The 25,560-nt window shown below is 34.3% G+C and overlaps 1 protein-coding gene across 2 annotated transcripts; it reads left to right on the forward strand.

Annotated features, from left to right (window-relative positions):
* Positions 1–429: 429 nt before the first annotated feature.
* Positions 430–18,503, forward strand: LOC145260536 (protein kish-B-like). Of its 2 annotated transcripts, XR_013864319.1 has the most exons (4): positions 433–560; positions 7,066–7,197; positions 10,537–10,837; positions 17,831–18,503. XR_013864319.1 is itself a non-coding variant. In XM_080118747.1 (3 exons), the coding sequence occupies exons 1-3, from the start codon at positions 551–553 to the stop codon at positions 10,620–10,622; spliced, it is 228 nt and encodes a 75-aa protein (XP_079974873.1). In that variant the 5' UTR covers positions 430–550; the 3' UTR covers positions 10,623–17,195. The 2 variants fall into 2 exon arrangements, 1 of the variants encoding a protein (XP_079974873.1); XM_080118747.1 differs by lacking the exon at positions 17,831–18,503 and having other exon boundaries at positions 430–560; positions 10,537–17,195.
* Positions 18,504–25,560: the final 7,057 nt, after the last annotated feature.

A 25,560-nucleotide genomic window follows, 5' to 3' on the forward strand; every position in this document is an offset into this window, starting at 1 on the left:
TTCTTTTTTCATTGGCATAACAAGTCTTATTATTATTATTAGTAGTAGTATTATTATTGTTGTTGTTGTTGTTGTTGTTGTACTCACTATGAGTTTTCACACAGGTCACCATCAGTGATAATAACCGTCGGGATTCCCTGGAGTCTGGATGACAACAAGTCTCTTCAGATTTCTTGTACTCGTACCCATTTCGATAATCTTTGCAAATGATTTTGCGTTCTCGCAACAGCCGCTTACCATTAACCATTGGTTTTCTCTGGGAATAGGTTGGTAATAAGCCTCCCCAAAGTCCCAGATTATTTATTTATACATACATGCATAAATAAATAAATACATGCAATAAATAAATAAATAAATAAATAAATACATGTATGTATGTATGTAGTTTTGGGGAAATAAAAAAAAAAAATTGTATGAATCCAAGGGAAATAATTCAAAGCGATTGTCATGCGCGGTCGCCATTTTTGTATGTGCTTTCATCTTGACACGCGTCAGTGTTGACAATTTGCTGAAAGTTTACCGCTTTACATCTTATTTTTCGTTTGTAATCATGACGAACGGTAAGAACAAAATTAATCATATTTGTGTGAGCTTAACTCTGTTTATCATAAAACTTTTTAAATAATCTTGTGATTAAAATCTCACACCCACAAAAAAAAAACCCAAGTATTTTTTCTAAACAGACGAAACTAATTCAGTTTTAATGATTTTTAATGTTTACCTGGGTGAAACGACACCAATCCCATTATTTCTTTTTAATTTTATTTTAATATAAGTGTTGGTGTATTTTTCATATATTAAATTAATACAGTAAACTTTTTTTTTATTGGCAAAATAAAAAAAAATCATTCATCTCTTAATGGTTTGTTTAAGAACGCTTTTTCATAAATTCATAACTTCTTCATTTTTGTTTGAATATTTGTTGGGTGCATTCAATTTTGTTTTTATTTGACGTTCGAAACTACGTGTTTTCCTTTCGCTTAAGAGCACGTATGAAACATAGTATGGGGCCTTTTTTATATATATAATCTTTAATGTACTTATGCAGAATAATACGCACCGTGCTATTATTTTTATTTTTTTTTTTTTTAGGATTTTTAAGTTTAATTCGATTTTTACGATATATTTCGTTTATTAAATTGTTAATTGAAATTACTGAATAATTACAAAACAGTCTTTCCTTCCCATGTTAAGAATGGGTTTCTAAATAATAATGTTATTGTTTCAGTACGGTCCGTATACTACATGAGTACCAACTTTAATTCAAACCAGAAACAATTTTCCGTTTGCCAATTTTTTAAAGACTTCAAAATCACTTGCAAAATTATTCGATATGTGCATTAAAAATGACTCCCCAAAAGTGATGTTCATGCCTTTGAACTGGCGAATGGAAAATTATTTCTAGCTTGAATTAAAGTTTTAAAAAGAAAAGATCAAGTATCATGGTTGATATCTGCCCCAGAAACTAAGACATCCTTAAAACAATCTGAAATTTAATGACTGTGTTACATTAAACAAAGTTATATTTACTTAAACTATTTCACTTGTATTGAGAATGATACACTTTAAATATGTAAACATTAGGTTAAGAATAACAAGTTATCCAATATATGATCGTCTTATTTGGCTTCAACTAATATTTACATATTTAAAAGTGGCAAAATGTGCATTTCTCGATTGATTTTAATTCGAAATGATTCCCCCATATAATAATAATATTTAATAACAACAAAAAAACATTTGGTACTTGTGCATTTTTGGTACCGTGCTGAAATAATGACGTTATCATTTTGAAAGCCATTCTTAACATGGGGTGGAGAAGGGTGTTTTGTAACTATTCTGGGCTTCTCTAACAATTTAATGAAAAAAAAAAAAAAGATATCGCGAAACTTGAATTTAACCTGAAAAAACTATTTAAAAATACTGCAGTAAGCACTAAAGATTTTTAATGTCTACACAAAATTTTTTTTTTTTTTTCAATAAACTTACGCCGTAATTTAGTGACTTTTTCAGTATTTGTTAAATTGCTCATCTAAGAAAGATTTTTTTTTTATTTTGTAATCAATTTATTTATTAGCACGCCAAAACGCCACCCAGCGTTACTGGTTGTAAAATATGCTTAAATAACTCCTGCAGATTTCAAATTTATTATCATAGAGCCAATTTGTCGGATTTTTAGCTGACAAAAATTTGAAGCCCCAAAACCTGAACTCGACGTGAAAGGCAAACAATGTAATCATCTCTTTATGTGGTAACTCCTTCCTGACTTTTGGGTAAACTTATCCGAGAGTTGCCACGAATTGCCTAGTTGCTTACGATGACAACTCGTCTTTGTAATTATAATTAAAAAAAAAAAGTGGAACCGTCAGTGAACAAATAAACAAATTAAAACTGACTATGGATCGACTAGGGGTGTTTTTATAATCACCTAGTCGATTCTATACAAATGTTGTTTCGGTACTAGTGCAGAGAGTGCGGACGTAAATAATAACGTCATTATTTAAAAAGCCATTCTTAACATGGGGGAGGGGGGGTTGTACCTATTCTGTACTTCAACCTTACAATTGAATAAAAAAAATATATCATAAAACTTTAATTAAACTTGGAAATATGATTTAAAAAATAGCGCGGATCACTCTCTGCACTAGCACCGTTGTCTCATCCAGTCTACATGGGTGGACAACAAACTGACACTATAAAATCAGTCAATCAAGTAGTTACAGATTTCTTGCTTAAACGACCATCACACTGAATTCCATTGTTTCACCCCTCCACATCGAGTTCTGGTAAGTAAAAAAATTACAAATTCTCTATTGTACCCAATATATAGTAGTGGCCGTCCAGCCTAGCCTGATTGTAAAATACCCTTAAATATATTTTAATTTATGCAGATTTCATATTAATTATGACATTGATGAATTGCAGAATAGCAAGAAATTTCAACTGCTTTTCATGATGCCTCAGAATCCATCTTTGGCTAATCTGAGAGGCAACACAAGTACTGGTTCGATGATTGTGCAGGGAACATCGGATCCCTCATACGTGAGATAAATGTCACTCATGATGCCCTTCTTAGAAATCCAGCATCTTCTACACTCTGCAAGCGTTTCTCCTCCCTCTGTGTCATGGTGCAGCGAGAATTGCATCGGATGGAGAATGAATGGTGACTGAAGAAGGCATACGAACCTAGGCAACACCCACGGTTTCTATGAGGTAGTAAGGATGATTCATGGCCAAGGCAACGCTCCATTCAATAAGGAATGTGCTTTTATCAAAGAGAAGAGCATTATCCTGGAAAGATGGTAGCTGCTTAATAAGATCAATGCCGTCAATCTCTCTCTTGTCGATGATCTCCCTACTCTGCCATCCATTCCCATGCTGGACAACCCACCATCCCTCAACGAAGTGAAGACGGCAAAGTATTGGCTAAGATCATACTTACCTGACTTCTGGAGACTGTTGTCGATCTTGTCATCCCAGAATCACAATGTGGTTCCTGCCAAGAGCATAATGCCACTGATATGATTTTTAGTTGCTCGTTTTTTCCAGGAGAAGTGTCGTGAACAGCATCATGAGCTCTATTTGGCCTACGTAGATCTAACCAAGTAACCAAGACCTTCGACACCGTGTAACATGAATTGTTATGGAATATTCTCCGAAAGTATGGTTGCCCTCCTACTTTCTTGTCGGTTCTCCAGTAGTTTCACACTGGGATGCGTGCTCATGTTACCATGTCAGGTACAGAATCAGACACTTTTGCCGTGAAGTAGGGGTGCGTTTTGACTCTGGTAATTTTCAACCTGTTCCTGGTTGCCCTCACTTTGGTTTCATGCCGTGACCATCAACCTTATGTTGCTGTCAAGTACCGTCTTGATGGCAGCCTCTTCAACCTGAATTTCAGGCCAAGACTAAAACTTCTGAAGAGCTCATCTTCGACTTATAGTATGCCGATGATGCAATTTTGATGTAGTCTCCAACATCTACCACCGAGCTGGCCTTATCAACACCAAGATGGAAATCCTGTTAAACATGTCTCCAACTGATGCTCCTCTCTTGACTATCTACGGTATCCCTCTAAAGAATATCAGCAGCTTCACATACCTTGGCTCCAATCTGTCATTCTTCTGCAACCTTAGCAATGAAGTTCAGTGCCACCTTAATCTCGTCTCTTCTGCTTTTGGCCACCTGGATGACAGTGTTTGTCAACTGCAATCTCAGAAATTGACCTCGGGGTATTACACATCAGAGAACAGACCTTGATATACCGATTTTAGAGCCATATCCATATCAGACAATATCAATGATGGGGCAAAGACTTTCTTTTATTTTTATCTAATCTATTTTTTTTTTTTTTTTTTTAATGAAATAAATACTTTATACTAACATTCATCTTTACTATATCTATATGATATAAAAAGAACTTTGTGTGCGAGTTCATTCCTTATGGACTCTGAAACAGCCAGGCCGATTTTTATGAAATTTCACACAAATGTACTTTATGTATCTAGCAGTGTTCTTAGACAGGTTTTGTCTCGGAATGTTTTCAATAAATATCGATAATCGAAAAAATCCGATGAAAGAAGGAATAGACGAATTTGACCAAAGTTAACACCTTATACAACCTAACATCATGGGTGTATTTAAGAAGTTTTATTATCATACAAGCAGAAAGACTCAGCATATAAAATCAACAGTAAGTTCTTTAATTTGACAGGGGCATGTTCAAAATGAATGTTTCTGTTTAGAGCACAATTGAACCATGATATTTGACTTTTGCATTTTAAACTTTATTCTAACCATTATATATGAAAATAATTTTATAAAATCAACAGTAGATTCTGTACATTGCAATGTAGACTACAATGTATTGTGGACTGTCATTGTGGATAGGCATGTGAAACTTCCTCCCAGTGCACCATCATGAGTCTCCAATAAGAGCGGGCAATCCATTGATTTAATTGAAATTTGGACGACTTCACCTTTTTTTTTTATTGCATTTTCACCCTAGACAAGGCACAGTGCCACTTTGATATAGGGGGTTATTATTTGGGACATAATTGCAGGGATACTTTGTCAGGAGTTCAGCAGCAAAATGTCTGTTTACATTACACTTGAACTTCTGCATGTCAGTACAGTTGCGGAAGCAGGAACCCGGAAGGGAATTCTAAAGTCTAGCAATTTTGGGGAAAAAACTATTAGAGTAGAAGGCTTTCTTGCATCTAGGGATCTCTACTGTGTAGGGGTGGGATTTTGTTGTTTGTCGGGGGTATTTACATCGCGGGATACAAGGGCTTGTAGTTCGTTGGAGCATCTACCATTAAAATACTTGTAAAACACGCAGAGAGATGCAACATTTCGTCGATGAGAGAAAGGCTGAAGCCTAGCTGACAGTTTGGGACCTATTAGGTTGGCGACTCTTTTGAACTCTAGGCGTGAGAGACTACTAGTAAATGCACCAGCCCAAATCTGCCAACAAAACTCCATACATGGGCAAATTCTGGCTTTGTAAAGGTACAGGATACTTTCAGGCAGAAGTAGCTTTCTAGAGCCCACCTTCCTCACAACAGCCGCGGCAATGCCCTTGATGTATCTATTCCAACTCCTGTTCCCTGTGAACATTAAACTAAGGAGTTTGAATGAAGTACTTTCAGCTAACGTATCATTAGCCATAGCTATTAGTGGTTTAGGTTTCTGGTAATTATTAAAAGGAAACAGTCTTGGCAGCATTGAATGTAACCATCCATTTTTGTGCCCATTCAACTACAGACTGGAGGTCTTCCTCTAAGGTTTCTGCCATTGCCTTAGATATGTGTTCATTCGTTTTCCTGTCTGTTATAGAGCATGATGTCATCAGCAAATATATCTTAGAAACATTTTTATCATGAAGGTCGTTAATGAATATCAGGAATAATAAAGGTCCAAGGATCGGCATTTATATCATCTTGTTTTAACGTACGATCATCGAGGACAAGCTGGATTCTTCTCTTCTTTAAGAAGGATTTTATTATGTTAAGTAATAGTCTAGTAATACTATATGATCTGATTTTCCTGAGAAGACCATCATGCTATACCCTGTCAAAAGCCTTAGATATATATAGGACCACTGCCCTACTTTTCCCCCCGCATTATCCAGTGCATGGTATATATGTTCAGAGATTACAGTAGGATATTTGCAGTAGAGCGAGTTTGCCTAAATCCATATTGTTGATTGGATAGAAGTTTAGCAACTCTAAGGTGGTAGACTAGAGCTTGATTAATTATGGACTCAAATGTCTTGGCAAAGAGGAGGAGGCTAATAGGGCAATAATTTAATGGGTAAGTTTTTTCTCAAGAATTTTTGTAAACTGGTACCATGAAAGCAGTTTTATAGCAGTCAGGAAAGCAAGATTCATTAAGGCATTTGTTGGAGAGTTTGGAGAGAACTGGAGCAACTTCAGCAGAGCATTTTTTTTTTAATAGTACAGCCGGGATGAGATCAGGTCCACATGCTTTTGAGTGTCTAAGTTTTTGTATGATATCATGCACTTGAGGTGATTTTCAGATCATCTAGTTTCTGTCCACAAAGGAAAATCAGGGAGGAAGTGGTTTGCTGGGTCCAAAGTAGAGTTTGAGGCAAACTAACTGGCAAGTATGTTAGTTTTCTCAGTTGTTGTGCAAACAACCTCATGATTGTTGGATAGTGGGTGAATTGTTGATTGCCCATTATTTACTACACTGTTGTAGATTTTCCAGAAATCACAAGTTCTTAATTTCTGTGCTTCAATGCGTTTTCCATGGCAATAAAAATATGGGAGTGTAAAACATTCATTGATCATTATATGATTCCGGCAATGTTGGGTTTCTCTGCTAGTTTATTGAAAATATTAAGATCAGATAATTCTCTGATTTTTGGATTGATTTTTTTTTTTTTTTTTTTCAATCAGGTGTAATCCTGTTTTGGTTTTAAAAAAGAAACTATTTCTATTCCCTGTTTTCATGAGATGATTTCATAATTTTCTTTATTAAAATTGTTAACTTGTTCAAACTTTCCTCTGATCTTTGGAACCTCTTTTGTTTTTGAAACAGTCTATTCTTTTGATGGCCTTATGATTTTTGGTTTATTGGTGATCTGTACATGTGCATATATGAGTCGAGTGCCACGTCTCAAGAATTGGTTTTTATCAGAGAAGAAAGGATTCCTTGGCGTCTTTTACAAAGGTATGTTTACTTGTTTAACTAAAAAATCGTCACAAAAGAAATAATTTTGTGAAAGTAAAAAAATCATTCTTTAATTAATATTAGCCCGGGTGTTTGGAGGTGTGTGATGAGAAAAAAAAAAGTCATAGTAGGTAGGCAGGCTCGAACCCGTATCACGAAGGAGGAAAAAAATGTGAAAAAAAACATGATGTCTTTGCTGTTGAGCCCATCGCCCAAACCAGAAGTGATGAATGTTTAAATTAAGGATAGTTAATCGAAAAGAGCAGATGACTTTCGAAAATATCGTCGAAAAAAGCGACCCCTCCCTGTAGAAAAGTGCCCAGTTGAGGGTGAAGGAATTAATGCTTTTAGCCAATTTTTTAATATTTGTCGTCCAAAGGGTTGAGCTTCAAAATGATACCGATCTCGTGAAAATCTGTCGCCTCTGTCAAAAGTTTTAGGCAGATATACAAACATACATACAGACAGACAGGTTAGATTTATACTATAGATAGTACTAAATTTTCATGATATGATGCCCATTATGTTGGCAATATCCTTTTAAGTGGTTCCCTCCATTTCATTGGCAATGTCCATCACTGCAATTAATGAAATGAACTCATACAAAAAAATACCTTCCATTCTATTGAGTAATATACAGTTGTTTTCACGTTCAATTTAGGGACATTATATTGTAAACATTTTTAAGAACTTTTAAGCTTTGTCCAATATAATCACCTGTAATTATAGAAACATTCTAAATCATTTTACAGAAAATCTTCCCTGATAGCTGAAAAATTGCCTGTGTGACAGCAGTTTTTAAAAACACTTGCAAAAGAATTGACCTGCAAAATTATTGGTTCACATGACTCTTCCCAATCTTTGCAAAGATCTTTCAATCAATCTAGTGATAGTTCTTTGATCCACAGTATGGATTTAGACCAACCTGTCTAATTGAGGATATCCCAATCTAAGTATATACCACATATTGTATAAATAAGGTGAAACTGAAATAGTAACATTAGATATCTCCAAAACTTTTGACAACATCTGATGTGATGGTCTATTCAGAAAAATCAACTCGTATGGTTTCACTAAATGAATATTTGATGTACTCAGGCTTTTTTAGCTAAAAGATCCACATTGATACGGGTGTGACCTTGGACCTGTATTATTCCTGATCTTTATATGATGCAATCACATTTGAGATGGGTGTATTTTGGATAACACCATACTCTTTTCCTGGCATGAGGACAAATTCAATGTCCACACAAGCAAGACAGTGACTGAACCCTTAGAAAATGACCTAGTTTGTAGTAGAATGGATCACCAAAAATAGATGGTCACATTTAATGCTACTAAGACAAAACTTGTTTACTTTAAGAAGCCTTTCCAATGACTGATTATCATGGCCAATGGCACCCTTCTTGAAAATCCATTTAAACTCCTTGACCTGACATTTTCCATGAAATGAGTACATAGAATATATTACTAAATCTGCCACAAAAAGTTATATCCCTCTACCAGACTAGAAAATTGTTTTCACCTGCTATTATTCTATTTCTGTGTAAAACCACCATTCACTCATGCATAGAGTATTGTTTACATATTTGTCCTGGTACACCAACCTCTTCGGTCTCGCACTGGGTTTCAGGCTCCAGCCCCTGTCACATCGCCACATGTGCTTTGCTGAATTACTGCACTTGTACCCCCCTCAATATTAATATTCCCAATTGGTTAGCAACAAAATCCCACCCCTCCACTGTAGAAGTCCCCAGATGCTGGAAAAGCTTCTATTCTATTTATTTCCTCAGACCACTTGTCTTTAGAATTTCTTCCCTGTTTCTGTAATCATACCAACATGTAGAAATTTAAATGTAATGTGAACAAACATCTTATTGCCCAATTCTATCACCAACCTTCTCCTCACCTGCTATAAATCTGGATCCTATCACATTAGTCCTTTATTCTTCAATGGCGATATATCTTTTTAGGAATAAATAAACGAAAAAAGAAAGTATCTTGATAGCTTTATCTGCAGAATAGTACAGTTTATATAAACAGGAAAACAAAAACTGATTTGGAATTTATTTAATAACTCTCATAAATCAAACCTGACATTGTGATGTGGGATAAGAGGGAGTAGCAACCCTAGTTGAAGTCATTGTCCTTTAAAGAGCTGAGAGAATAAAGGTGACTAAATATATATGTGTTATGTACAACATGAAAAGAAATTAGAATCTTAGGAAGATCTTCATTTCAGTAATCATGGGAGCAGTCAGGTTCATAAAAAATTTTTTTTAAACTACCTGATAAATATACGCAATGAATTAAGTGTAAGAGAGATATAAGTAATTACATTAATAGAAACACTTGAATGATAAAACGATCTCAGTTGGAGTGTGTCTGGCATCTGGTAGGATGCTTCATCCTCAACAAAATCGAATTTTAACATTAATTTTCAAGTTTATTTAGCAAAACGTCAGCACATCAAGTCATTTTTTTTTTCATTATTTCACAAATGTATGCAATTTGTTTTTGTTTTTTTGTTTTTTACTGTTTTATTTGAGTTATTCATTTTTGTTATAGTTTGAAACTGTTATCAGTAAAGAATTATTCTTATTTAAAATTATCTGGTAATTTAGAGTTAATACATGAAAATGTTCTTAATGTGATTTCTTGCTTTTTTTAATATTAATATTTATACAGTGTTCAAAATAAATTTGAAAAAACTCATCTTGACCAATGATTGATGTATTTTTAAAATTTAAAGTGTATCTCTTTTGCCAAATAAATCTCACTCAAAGAAACCACCCTGACCCTCCAATAAGTTAAACCTGAATCTGGAGCATGCAACATTCACCCTGAACATCCATTTGATCTTACCAAACAGCTTGTTCTTGGTGTTGCACACAGTATGGCTGGTGTCTTTCTCATTTGCATCTCGGACATAATAATTCATGTTGTTGCAACCAAATGGGTTCAGGGGTCAGATATTGGGACTGGTTAAGTCATGGAAGTTTTCCTGAAAATATGACACATATGACTTTCCCACAGCTATCCTTTCTACACAACGCCTAACAATACTAGACAGAAACTCCATATAATCATCTGAATTGAGCTTAAATCTCTCTTCGCATCTCCTCACTCACCAATAATGGTGCACATAAACAATTATTCATTGCACTTTACTGCTATTAGTTACATCAAATGGTTTTGAAATGCAAGAATATGAAAACATATCAAATTTATTCTGAACACCTTGCATATATATTAAGTAAAGTTTGAATATTAAGAAGGCCATGAAGAATTGCTTTTTCTTTTAAATTTAAATGTCCTTTTTTTTGTTTATTATTGCAGCTTCTGTGATTGGTGTCCGTCTTCACATACCTATAGCTTTGTCTTGTGTGACGATGGGCATTTATATCCTTCTGTTGAAGCGCTGACACAAACAGAATCTTCAACTGGATTTAAAGAAAACAGATGCAAAACATTAACAAGAAAATAAAAAAAAAAATGCCGATGGGATGTGGAATCGTTGGCCGTGAGGATTGTTTCAGGTTGCACAGAATCTGTCGGAAGCTAAAATCTGGGAAATCATAAAACCTGTCTTTAGCATGCTTCGTTTTACCAACTCTTCTCTATATTCTATTGCCAAATGGTAAAAAAACGAGGCATTCATTTCTCATCTTCTCTATAACTCTTCCTTCTTTCTGTTCAATTTTGTGTTTGTAAATTTACAAGTTCTGTTAAACTCATCATTTTGTCAAAACGCTTAATACAATTTATACCAATGCTTTACTAATTTAAAAACAAATGATGCCACAACTTCAAACTAAATACACACACACACACACTAAACTTATTGTTAGCAAATTTTTCAAGATAATTCTTTATATTACATCTACGTTGATACACCAGTTCTTGTCAGATCACCGAAGTTAAGATGCTGCTCCTCGTCAGTATTTAGATGAGTGATCATTTGGGAATGCAAAATGTAGTAAGCAAGCATTTTGCCCCTGTGTATAAATGGATGCCACCCATAATTGGCAACAGACTAACATCCTGTAACAAAGATGTTCCAGGTTGTCTATTCTGCTTTCTAATTCTCCTATAAACTTCTGTTCTAATTGTCCTATAAACTTTCAGAAAAGTAACTTTACTTTTTACTATCAATTAGGCAATAAAGTTCACAATTATTAAAAAAACAAAAAAAAAGAAATTAAATAAATTTCTTACATTTTACAGGAGTTGGGGGGGGGTTCTTGTTTTCTATGTTAATTCATTGTAAACTGAGGTCCAGCAAAAATTTTCAATCTTAATTCATTGTGAAAAAAGTCGTTTTATTCACAAATTGTTAGTAAAAAGTCAATAAGAAGTATGACAAATGAACATTTGAATCCGCAACCTGTAAGCAAGATATCTCTCCTTTTGAAGACTTAGAATCTTTAAAAAAAAGTTTTTAGTAATGCTTTAAAATTATTTCAGAAGTTTTATCCAAATGACATGCATTAATTGCATCTCTTGTTTAATCTAGGTTTGGGGATAGTATAATTAGTCTAAAAAAGATATTTCTCTAAAGTTTTATAAAACTAGTAGCCATTTTATTTTCGGAAGCATACGGTTAGATTAACATATATTCTTACGGATTATGGGAATGTCTATGGCAATTTGAATCCGATCGCATTTATTGAGGCTATTGATGCATCAATAACATGGGAAACTATCAAGCCACAATGGTGACTTGTGTTTAATTGTATACAGCTGTTGCCAATAAATATTGTTTCTGTATTAAATGATACATCCCTCTAAAATAAAGGTTACATGTAACAGACATTAACTTTTTAATCTAAATATAATTAAGCTATACCAAAACCTGAAGATGTTACTATTTCTCAATCTAAAAGTTAATTTTAGTAAAGCTTTATTATAAGAGATGTAATTTTTAAGATTATATTTACACCCTCTCGTCTATCATTGACAAGTGATTTGGTTTGTAATAATTTTGTATTTTTATCTGTTTCAAATTAAATAACAATTTGATGTCTTTTGAAGGGCAATGAAAAACCTAGATCAAAAGAACAAATCAGTTCTTAACATGTGTCCATTCAGTCTGTGAGTTTAATGATGAAAATGCCATTCCAAACTTAAGCGCGGACAGAAAAAGATGTTATTCCAAACTTAAGCATCACAGTTTCTATCTTTGTATACATCCATGTTAGCAGCATTGTTTAATGTCAGTTTTAATAATTTTCCATCTTTAAATCTTCATTTCTTTTTTATTTGCATTTATTATGTGTTATTTTTTGTTTTGTTTTTGTTTCAGGACTAATAATCTGAGGGATTATTTGGGATTTGAAAACTTTTTCAAACTAATATGAAATTTCGAGCATTTTTGTATCAATTTTCAAAAAGATATATTAATTACATTAACTGCGACCTTTTATTAATCTAAAAAGTGTAAGTTCTTTCTCTCTCTTTGTCTCTCTCTCTCTCTCTCTCTCTCTCTCTCTCTCTTGCAAAGCCTACCCTGTAGTGTTCTAGAACCTCTATATTTTATTTATGGTGGCCTTATTTAATATGTTGTTGAAAATGAGTTACTTTAGCAATAAAAAACATTACTGCCCCAATTGGGGAATTTTAGGAAGTTCGAAGTCACTCTTTAGTTGCTGAATCTACTCCAGCCTCACGTTGTAATACCTGCTATTGGGTTGAATAGAATAATTTACAAATTTACAAATGACAAATCTCAACAAAATAAATTTATCTACAGACCATTTATATGCAAAATATTAAGAATTTGAAGCATAAAATGTTTTACTAAAATGATTGGATTCACCATTAAATGACTTGAAAAGGGTTGATATGCAATAAACCAACCAGTTGCAGTTGTGTTAATCTGGTATAAACTTTAATTCAATGAAATTTGAAAAATTGCATTAATTTTAAATTTGAAAATTTATTGCGTTAAATGCTGAAAATTTTATTAAAATTAGAAAATTTTATTTGATTATTTATTTTTTTTTTATTTATTTTTTTTTTATTTATTTTTTTTTTATTTATTTTTTTTTTACATGGGGATCACCACTTATCATGGCTCGGAAGCCACTCGGGATAAGGGTTATTTTGTGTACAATAATCAATGGGATAATATCGTAGTAATAGTTGGTATTGGAGATTTGATAGTGTCTTACTTAAGGGGGCAATTAATCAGGAATTTGTTTATGTTGAACTTGAAGACATCCAAGTTGTAGCCAGGTGGGAAACAGGCAAACGGAAGAGAATTCCACAAGCGTGCACTTCTCAGAAAAAAGCTATGTTCATGGAATCTACGTTTTGATTTAGGCACAGATAAAGTGTGGGGGAAATTACTAATAATAGTAGTTTTAGCTAGACGGGTGTTTATCATGAAGGATTGGCGAGGGGGGGGACCAGAGATTGGAGCTCGGACGAGCACTTGCCATGGAAATAGCAATAAAACAAAGACAAGCTCGCAACGTCTCTTCTGTGGGAGAGAGGTTGCAGGGAAGAGAAGAGAGCATCCCCCACCAAGCCATGAAGTCTATTTTGTACTTTGTCAAGGCAGGATAGGCTGTTTTTTGAAGCTCCAGCCCAGATGTGGCAGCAGTACTCCATCTTTGGATGTACTTGGCTTTTATAGAGATAGAGAATTGCATCAGTAGTGAGATATCTTCTGGAGCGGTAGAAGGATCCCACCATTTTCCCAGTGGCCCAGGCAACAGACTTGATGTACGTGTTCCATTTCAGATCAGGAGTAAAGGTCAAATACAGGAGCTTGTCATATAAAGCCTCCCCAAGACAAGAGCCAGCCACTTCAATTGATGCAAGATGAGGATGAGGAACAGAACGTTGATGAGGTAACGTTAGGAGTTTGGTTTTAGATGCATTAAAGGTAACCAGCCATCTCTTCCCCCCCTGAACCATGCGCTCTAGATCAGAGGAAAAGGAATCAGAGAGCACTTTGTCATTTACGGCCTTTGATGTGTTGCCGTAGATGGTCGTATCATCAGCATAGATGTCGACGAATGATTTAAGTATGTGTTTTGGGAGATCATTGATGTAGATCAGGAAGAGAGTTGGGCCCAGGATGAATCCCTGGGGAACTCCAGCATTAATACTGTGGGCCTCTGATTGCTGCCCATCAACCACTACTCTTATGAACCTATCAGAGAGAAATGATTTAATTATTGAGAAAACATTTCCAGTGATACCATAGCTGGAAATCTTGTGAAGTAGGCTCTTATGCCAAACCTTATCGAAGGCCTTTGATATGTTAGGAGCAATTGCCCTAGAAAGGAAGCCTTTGTCAAGAGATTCACTAATCCTATGGGATATAACTGTTAGCACATCAGCTGTAGATCTAGCAGAACAGAAACCATATCGCATGTCACTAAGGAGGTTATTTCTGCTGAGGTGGTTGACTACTTCTTTATTTAATGTGGATTCCAGTAATTTACTCATGACACACAAGAGACTTATTGGTCTGTACTGAGAGGGAGATTAGTTATCACCTGAGTTCTTAAATACAGGGCATACTGACAAGGTTTTCCAGGGTGTTGGAAAGCACTTCTCCTTAAGGCAATGCTCAAACAGTTTTGTAAGTATGGGAGCAAGTTCAGGTTGAAGCTTTTTCAACACTATAATTGGAATGCTGTCAGGGCCAGTTGCTTTACTGGAATCAAGGTTCTTGATTAGTTTGGCGACCTCGTGCACAGATATTTGTATGTTGGATAGTGTATTGTCTGTTGTAGGAGGAAATACGGGGAGTTGATGACCTTCGTTGCAGAGGGTAGAGTTAGCTGCAAAGTTCTTGGCAAATAGTTTGGCCTTGTCTGATGCTGATGAGATGACCTCAGGTCCATTGATGATGGTTGGGATAAAACGCATGCATCTGTTCAGGATCCTGTTTGCTATTTGCCAAAACTGGTGGGAACCAAGCCGCTGCTCAGCTACTTTGGATTTGACGGACTGAGCATATAGTTCTCTTGCATTTTTTATTACTCTTTTACAGTGGTTGCTGGCAATCCTAAACAGCTTTAGTCTCAGTACATTACGTTGGTAGCTATGGAAAAAGTGATTTTTGTGCGCAATGGCAGCAGCACATTCTGGGGAGAACCATGGCTGGCTGTTAGGTTTTTGTTGGAGTTTTTTGGATGGTATGAATCGGTCTATGCCTACAATTAACCATTCCGTCAGGTCTGATACTATAGAGGATACATCCTTTTTAAACATTGAATGCAGAGGTAGATCAGATATGAATGTACAGAAGCTATCCCAGTTAGCCATAGAGTATCGATATACAGTACGGTGGAGAGGTACATCTGAAGACTTATTGTATTTCATTTTTATCTTAACTGATACAATAGAGTGATCGGAGGATCCCAGGGGAGATAGAATGGAACATGAACATAGCTCAGGAGAAGTTGTGAGAAAAAGGTCTAGAAGGCTTGCATACTGACCAGTAGTATCGGGCACACGGGTGGGTTCGTGAACAATCTGAGTGAGGTCATAGGCAATGGCAAAATTATGACAGAACCTCCACTCATCATCTGTCTTATTTGAGTGGGTCAGCCATTCCACATTATGGACATTGAAGTCACCGCAAATGTGAATGGTAGCCGAAGGATGAACAGACAGGATGTGGTCAATTTTCTCAGATATACTCTTAAGAACAGTAACCCCGCCTATGTGGGGGCGATAGAGGGCAAATATAAATGCGGTCGTGTAAGCAAGTGCAACCTGGAAGTACATATAAGGTAAATTAGGGTTTTCTCTGGAGATATCCCTACCACAAGGGAAGCTATCTTTAATGTAGGCGCATATTCCATGTCCATGGCGATCTTGAGGATCAGATTTAGATGTTAAGTTAGAGTATCCTTTTATTATGAACTCATCTAGGGAAGTAATCAGCCCTATGCCAGTTTCACTTAAAAAGAGTAAGTTCAGTTTCATCTCCTGTAATTGGGTTTCAACCTCTGAAAGGTTGGAATGTAGACCCCTGATATTGGAGAAGGAGACATGGTAGTAGAGGTCTACGTTGGAGGATGGGGTTCTAGGTTTATTCATGTTCTTTTTTTTGGGGGGGGGGGGTATTTAATGTTGAGTTTTGGGGTTTTATGGAACAGGTCGACAGACTTGCTTAGAGTAGGACAGAGAGGGAAAGAAAGAGAGGAAAACTTTTTTTTTTTTTTGTAGCACATGATAAGGTAAAGCCGTAGCAATTACCCATTAATATGGCATCGAGAGGCCCCACCAGAAACTACTGCATGGTCCAGAATCCATTCACCAAATGGGAATACAGCAGCCCCAGTACTTTACACCTGCTGATAGGACAGCCTCCTTAGAGGTTAACCAAGGTTCGGGTCCCTGACTATCAGGCGAGTAACGTCAGCCCAGATGAAACGTTTACCTCCAGCACCCTTACTAGTGACGTGGCCACAAGGATAGACATAGAAACAGAAAAATTTCCGTAATACATAAATAAAATTTAAGCCTTTTTTTTATTTACAAAGAGTAATTTCCTGCTGTGGGGAAGCATAGATTGGAGTAATCTGAACACCCAAATCTCTATTTGTTTGTTTTTGTGCTACTCAACTGTAAGCTAAAATGAAAATGTAGATTTTTAAAACTTCCTAATGAAATACAAACTTTTTATGAGATTTTAAATCTGTAAAGCTATAATTAGATTTATTTTATGAAATGATTAAATTTTTTTAACTTATCATTGATAAGTTAAAAAAATTTAATCGTTTAGTTAAATCATTTAGTTAGTGCCAAAAAGCATTCAAGGATAAAGGTTAATGCAATGGATTGTTATTTGAATGATGAATATCATGGAAGGATTGAAAATGATGACTGGAATGAAGAAAGTTTGATTATAAGTAATCATGGTTTATGACAAGTATTAACATTTGATTTAAAGACAAACATGGTGCTGCAGTACCATCGTAATGTGTTTCACAGTTTTTCCTTTTTTTTTCTTTTCTTTTTTTTTTTTTCTTTTTTTTTAGGAAAAAAACTCTTGATGTAAATTCCGTTTAATGTTATTTAAATTATTTTAAATGTAAAACTATTTAAATTGCCTTATTTTTCTGAATGTATGAAGTATTTCGTTTTTTTATTTATTCTTTTTTATTTTTGGAGGAAGAGAAGTAGGTTTTCTTATAACAAAATAATGAAAACTGTTATGCTCGACATGCAAATAAAAAAAAAGAGAGGAATCAGTTAAACTCAGTATTAGAAAAATGAACTGATTTCTTTTTCAAGACTTCAATCTTTGTCTGTGAAAAAAAAAGCAAATTAATGAGATTGAAAAGCACATTTTTGTGTCCAGCAACAAAAACTGACCCTAATTTTTTTTTTTTTTACTCATGCTTTCTCATGTCATTATTTGACCTTTTATTTTTGTTTTCTGTGTGCATTCCATGACCTCATCTTTGCACCCCATCCAAAGGTCAATCTCATCTTTTCTTATGATATACAACATCCAATTTTGGTACAAGACTATCTGCTCTGAGTGCTCTCTTTGGCACATGTATTATAACACTGGGAAGATTAAAGAAAATTGTACATAAAAAAAAAAATTGTGTTCATTTTTAATTTGTATTTATTAAAACCTACTTTTAATTTGCAGGATCATCACTCAGAGAAAATGGAACAAAAACACTGATTTTATTGATTTCATCTTTTAGGTCTTTAGTATTTTGGATATGATTGGTTGAACTATGACTTGGCAGTTTTTTTGTTTTTAAAAAAAAAAAAATTTGAGTCAGAAAAAAAACCCCTCAAACTTTTGCATATTTATAATTGTTATAAATAGTATTTTTTACAATAATTTTGCTAAGACAATTTCAAGTTTGTATATACCTTCCACTTTTTTTAAAAATTGCTCAAAATAAAATGCTGTCCGATGTCGCTGTTGTGGCGAATGTGAAATTCAAACTAACATACATTTTCTTGGCTTTCAGGCCAGGGTTAAAGTGTAGTATCTGTTCTGTTCAAAAAACGGTCCGTGTTTACACTATGTGATCATAGATTAGTAAAATATCAAACTTTTAAAAAAGTTTTGGAACTTGAACAAGTAAGCAGCAATATACAACTATGAAAGTTTCATAGGTTCTGCTAGTTGTTTTGTGGATGGAAAATAATCTTTATATGTTTTTTAATTTAAAAATCATTTTGTTTTTTGTGTTTTCCAAAAAAATGTAATCTTTGACATTTTGATATGTTTTAACTTTAAAGGTCAAATGTAGACTTCAAATTTGAATTTAGAAAATATTTATTGGAATAAAACAATTTAATTGATAGATCCTTGTAAATTTCTCTTTCACTCCTGTATTTTTTAACTTTTGATAGCATCCAATATCGGACGGTGGAGTTGGAGTGAGGGAAAATACATTGCTTTAGTTGGCAAGCAGCAGCAAAAGTTGGCCAACTCTGATTCTGACCCCCAAAAAGTAAAGCATAATGAAAAATGGCAAAAAAATATATATATATATAATTGGTATTAAAGCTCTTGGGACAAATGCAAGTTAAATACATGCTGAGAGAGAGAAAAAAAGAAAAATTCTTGCATGCCAGTTAATACATTTCTTTAGATTACATTTTTTTTAAATCAAAATCAAGCAATTGGTATTATTCAAACTACTGCTATGGGAGCAGTAGTCTGCTGTGAAAATAACAATAAAAATGAGTTTGATTGTTATTTTCACAACATTTCAGTTAATATAAACTATCTTGTTGAACTCATGAATCTGCATGGAATTTCATATTTTATTTAATACAGAGTGAAAGGGTTCTAGTGCCTGCTTTTTTTCCCTTGCAAGTAAAATCCTTGTGTTGTTATGTCCAAGGTGTACTGTTCTTATTTTTGTTATTGTCAAATGCACAACGAGTCAGCGAACTCTTCTCTGTGAGCTAAAAAGGCATGTTCGCTTAAAAGGTATAAAAATTTCATTCTTTTAGGATCGACTTGATATGGTCCAAAATTAAATGTTTCAACTTAAAAAAAGAAATTGAATCATATTTTTCTTCCTTCTTTTAATAAAATATTTTTGCATCATTAAAATGTTCTAAAAGCAGTTTTATCTGTTTATTCAAAGTTTTTAAATTCTTAATAATGGTTTTAGTTAAAGTTTAAAATGTCAAAGTCAGATACCATGGTTCAATTGTGCTCTAAACAGAAACATTCATTTCAAACGCACCTCTGTCTTATCAAAGAACCAACTGTTGTTTTTATGAAATTACTAAACTTCCCGTGACCCGTTGAGTCAGTAAATGTTATAGCTAACTATGGAATAGTTAGTATACAGAATTAATGTATAAATGCGCAAAAATTGAATGCACAAAAACAAACATGGCGACTAGTGAAAACAATCTGGAATACATTGGATAATAAACGTTTTAACATTATTGCCCTTGGATTAAATGAAAATCCTTTATATAAGAGGGATGTAATCTGTTGAAAAAAAAACGAAAAGAAAAAATACAAGGAGGGAGTGTGTATTGTACAGTTTTCTTTTTGTGTGTGTGTGTTCTAACAGCCTTAAAAATATTAGGAAGTAATATTTAACTGAAACCTTTTCAAAGCAAAATCTTTATTAAAAAAAAATGAAAAGCCCCCCCCCTCATACGCACTCACATTTTGAAGTGTTTTAATTAAATTTTAAGTTAAATTTATATAGGAAAGTGATCCCCCACACTAAAATGTTACATTTTAATTATTCAAAAAATAAAATCCTTCTTTTATATTAGCTGCAAAGGCCACTGAAAAAAAAATAGATTTTGATTTTTTTTTTTTTTTTTTTTTTCAATTTTAATTTCTTTTTAGGAGGTAAATTTGCAATGAAAAATACAAATAAAATAATCGTAAATAAATAATTTTTCACATGAAAAACTTCTTTTTTTTTTTTTAAATCAAGTTCTAGTTTTAATCACACACAACTTTGGCAAGGAAAATATTTTTTTTAAATATGTAGGTGCACCTGAACAATCGGCGCCCCTTACAATTTTTTTCCTTTTCATCTTTTTTCAACTATTTCTTTGATTATTGGACACTAAGCTACCAGATTATAAAAAAATTGAAAAAAATCAATATGTAAAGATTTGGAAGGGGGTTCAGTTTCCCCATTTTCAGAACCGTTTATGATATATATATACTAGAAAAAGTACCCGTCGTTGACTGGGTTCAAAAACAGCCTACAGAAAATGGACTCTGATTTATTAAAGTATGATAGGTTATGAAAAGGAACGGTTGTAAAGAGATAGCTTTGAATTTGGGGGTATCAAAACCAAAGCAAAATATGATGAAAGTAAAAATAAAATAGATAAACCCCATAATTTATTATACCATACCTGTTCACACTGAAACACTTATCACAATATTCTGTGAATCTATATTAAAAAACCTTGTAAACTTTGTGACATATTTCCATTCTATAGAGGTCAGGCGCGAATGAACACCCCATAATTTTATTATACCATATTTCTTCAAACTGAAACATAATTATCAAAGTATACTTACGCAGATAGATATGAAAAGTCTTTATTAAAGTTTGTGCCTATTTCCATTCTATGGAGGCTAGGCGCGAACGCAGACCCCACAATTTTATTATACCATCCCTATTTAAGTTAAAACATACTTATCAAAGTATTCTTATGTACATCTATATCAAAAACGCTTGTAAACGTTTTTTCAATTTTTTATTTTTTTATTTCCATACTTTGTGGACCAGGTGCGAACGCAGACCCCCACAATTTTAATGAACCACCGTTCTGCCAGATGAAATATACCCATTCCTGTGTCTTGATACATCTTCTATCATTATATGTAATCATTTTTTTAAAATAGTCAACCATATAGGAGGCTATTCGTGACGAGATACAGACACACACACACACACACACATTCAGCTTTATATCATATATATATATATATATATATATATATATATATATATATATATATGATATAAAGCTGAAACGTTAAAATAAGTTAAAACAAAAAAATATTGTTAACCTTGTGTATGCTTTAATATAGCAGCAGAGACTTTTAATATCGGACTTAAGACAAGGTGGCCATTAAGCAGACAAATTTTTTGAAGCCGGAAGTCAGAAACTGGATGGACAGTTTAGACGCCCAAGCAAGCTGATCTAAGTTTTATTATTATATAGATTTTTACATAATCATTCGAATTAAACGTAGAAAAATCAAATATCATACTTCAATTGTACTCTAAAGAAAAACCATTCATTTCGAACAAGCCTCTGTCTTACAAAAGAATCTACAGTTTATTTTATAGTCTGGCCCTTTCTGATTGTGCTGTGATAAAACTTCTTAATACACTTGTGATGTTAGTTTGTATAAAAGTGTTACCTTTGGTCAAAATCAAACTTCTTTGTTTCATCAGATTTTTTTTTATTGTTGATTTTTCGATACTTATCAGACACATTCTATGTAAGAATACTCCCAGACGTATCAAGTACCTTCATGTGAAATTGCAAAAAATAAAATATCGACCCAGCAATTTCCGAGTCCATAGAGAATGAACTCGCACGCGCACACACACACAAAGTTCCTTTTTATATAATTGTAGAAACAGATTAATCTTAAAATTAATTGCGGTAATCAGGGGTCAAATTAGAGACTGGAATCTGACTAAATCAGATAACCTTGTATGCTTTTTGAAAAACATTATGACACACTTTATAATGGTCAGCTTTTTTGGGGGGCATTTATTCCATGCAGCTGAGTCTGCACTGGATTTCTCCCTCCATCATCCACAATAATCTCATGAAAGTGAACTGTAGATCATGGTGTAGAATATACAACTATTTTTATTTCAGTTGCCCTCACGGCCCTTTTGTATTGGATTCTATCTTTAATTTCATTTTCAAAACGATTATAAGTTTGTCAAATAAAGGTAATATTCTTCTTTAAACTTTGATTTTGTGAACAATTTTAAATGAAGGGGAGATTACTATGGATAATATGAAGAGTTACTTCCCTTGAAATGTTAAAGTTCTTAAGGAGAAATGATTAATGTTATTTGTTTGCATCTCCACGAGGATATAATGTGGCTCAAGGTTAGGGGGGCGTGAACAAATTTTTTTCTTGCTATGAGGCTTAATATATTTTCTTGTTATGAGGCTTAACACGTATCATTAGCAATAATATGAAATTTGGCTGTAAAAATTTTTTTTACTTAGGGCTTCCGACCTTTAGTTATATATTTCGACATACATGTAATTGTGTATATTCATATTTCTTACAGCATGCAATGTTGACTGTCGTTTTAAATGTTAACGATAATAAAACAAATTGAAAACAAAAATTAATGAAACTGAAAATCCTTCTGAACAGGAATTAAAATTTACTTGTAAACGTAATTTTAATCTTATCAACTGCCAACATAAACGTAATTTCTGTAGACAAGATTCCTCATGTGAACCGGTTTCTAAGTGTCATGTGGATATAGGTAACCAACCCGGAACATTCTTAATAAGGAACTGAGTCACCGGATTCATCGGACCCTTTTGAACAGAGACATCTTCCCGAACGTTAACACGCTGTATTTTTCTCTATGTAAATACATAAATAAACTTCTCTTTCAAACCACAGCGCATATTTATTTATTCCTTTCACGGAATACTTTATCTTTGATTGTCCGTATAATAGGCCACCTTAGAACATATCAAATTGGCGAGGAAGATGAGATACGAACTCAGTAAAAAAAAAAAAATGAGTACGTGGTGAGCGCGAAATTTAAAAAAAAAAAAAAAATTTCTCAAAGAGTTTATATCCGATTAAGGAAATACTTCTTAGAAAGCGAAAGACGAGTATTCACGCAAGTACAATGAATTTTTATATTCTTACTAGCAGGGGTTACCCGGCGTTGCCTGGGTGATCGGCCCCCTTCCCACTCCGAGGGGTAACAAAAAAAGTCACCCCTCTGGATTTACATGCTTGGTGCCGGCCTCCCCCCTTCAGGGAGAGATAATCCCCAACCCCACCTTCAGGGAGGAGGGTGCCTGGAGGCTTCTCCCCCCCCCCCCAAGAAAAAAGTCACCTCCTCCTGGCCTCTTCGCCCCTCCCCCTTGGGGGGGGGGACACCGGCTCCCTCCTTTGGGGGGAGAAACTGCCAAGCTCCCCCCTTTCGGGGGAGAAAATGCCAGGCTTCCCCTTTTGGTGGGGGGATGGTGGCGTGGCCTTCATTATAAAGATGGCCGGCCAGCTGAAAAAATGACGTCATCGCCGAAGTCCCAACAAGCAAGATATGTGGAACTCTTAGACTGTCAATAATCAACAGTAATTTTTACAGACAGTGTCATAAAGAAATTCTTAAAAGAAGTTTACGTGTATTTGAAAAAGACGAAAAGGATCTCTGAAAATTTGTAAACTATTGATATTTTGCATGGTGAATTTTCTTTTTCTCTTCGAACATTTCTCAAGTGCTGACAATTTTTTTTTTAGTGAAGAGATCTGAAAGGGAACATCTTATTTTTAGGAACAAAATTGTGTATACATTGACTTTGTATATGTGCATTTAAAAAAAAAAAATGTCTTCCGAACAAATAACAGGGTTGACGAAAACGTTAACTCAGAGCTTGATCGCTCAGCAAAAAGCTCAAATTGAATTTCAAAAACAGATGTTGATTCAGCAAAAACGTTTTGAATCACTCGTCACTCAGCAAACTACAGAGTCTATTATGTGAAACTGTGTTGTCACAAAAATCTAAAAATGGCACATCTAGATTTTTTTCGGCAGAAGGTATAGCCAACTCTCTATTGGAGTTCAAATACAACCCAGAACAAGGTGATATGTTTCCTGCCTCTTATCGTAGGTTCGAGACGATTTTTTTTTTTCTTTTTCGGAAACTGTTGGACTTTTGTACTCGATATTTGTTGAAACAGACAGCCTTTTTCATACAAGGTATAAGTGCTTGAACATGCAAAAAGAAGAAACTGATGACAATGTCACATATGCAGGTAAAGTCAACGGTGAACTATTTAAATTTAAAGATTTGTTAGTTGACATGTTTAAGTGTTATATATTTGTTCAGGGACTGACAGCACCGAAGGACAACGATTTTATCGATTATGGAGCAAGATCCAGAAATTAACTTGCAAAAAGTGACAGAAGAATGTCAGAAATTGATAAATGTAAAAAGGGATACGACTAGGATAGAGGGACAAACTACACCCCACGTCCTAATGGTAAAACAAAACATTTTACAGGAAAAAAGTCTTTAATGTTGGAGCTGTGAAAGACCAACCTTGTGCCAAATGTGGTTTAGTCGGACACCGAGCCTCCCAGTACCAGACTAAACAAAATAAACAAAGGCAAAAATGTAAGTCTAAAGTAAATGTGGTGTTGTCAAAAGAAGAAGTGAGACAATGACGTAAAAGAAAATTTGTCAAAACCAAAATAAATGGTCACATAGTGAAACTACTTTTGGATACAGGTAGCGATATTTCAATTATCGACAAAGTGATCTGGAAGAGGATTGGGTGTCCAAAACTGGAAAAACATTTAAAATTGCCAAAGGAGTATCTGGCAAGAGATTAAAATTCATGGGAGAATTTAATTGCAGTGTATTCCTTGGATCAAAAGCTTTTTCTACAAAAGTGTCAGTTGTTCCAGGTATGAATTCTTGCCTCTTCAGAATTGATTGGATCGTTTTGTTTGATTTATGGGAACTACCCATAAATTTATTTTGTAACAGTGTGAGTTTAGCTGAAAAGAAAAATTCCAAACAAAATGAGGATTTTCTTACGGTCTTAAAAAGTGAATTCCCCAGGGTTTTTTTCTGAGGGGTTAGGTTTGTGTATTAAGACCGAAGCGAATTTTGAACTAAAGCAACATGTAAAACCTGTTTTTAAGCCAAAAAGAAACGTGCCTTTTTCTTCGAAAGAAGATATTGAAATTGAACTGCAGAGACTGCAAGAAAATGATGTCAAAAAAGTTGACTATTCTGAGTGGGCAAGCCCCACGATATATGTTAAAAAGAAAAATAATAGGATTCGGGTATGTGCCGATTTTTCTACAGGCCTCAATGACTGTCTTATGGATCATAGTTATCCACTCCCATCCCCTGAAGACATTTTTACAAAGCTGAATCGAGGGAAAATTTTCTCCAAAATTGATTTATCTGAGGCTTACTTTCAGGTAAAAGTCAGTGAAGAATGTTCGAAGTATTTGTGTATCAATACCCCTTTAGGACTCTTCAGACTCAAAAGGGTCCTTTTGGTTTGAAAGTAGTTCCAGCGTTATTTCAGCAAATAATGGACACAATGCTTGCCGATTTAGATTTTGCAATCGCAAATTTGGATAACATTCTTGTAAAGAGTAGAAATGTTCAGGA

Source organism: Euprymna scolopes, chromosome 36 (genome assembly GCF_053919585.1).
Source record: "Euprymna scolopes isolate OS-2025 chromosome 36, ASM5391958v1, whole genome shotgun sequence".
Lineage (NCBI taxonomy): Eukaryota > Metazoa > Mollusca > Cephalopoda > Sepiida > Sepiolidae > Euprymna > Euprymna scolopes.

Excerpts from the sequence above, each read along its gene's own strand:
- LOC145260536 (XM_080118747.1), top strand. Across the intron at positions 7,198-10,536 it reads CCTTGGCGTCTTTTACAAAG|CTTCTGTGATTGGTGTCCGT; the intron begins GTATGTTTACTT and ends TTATTATTGCAG.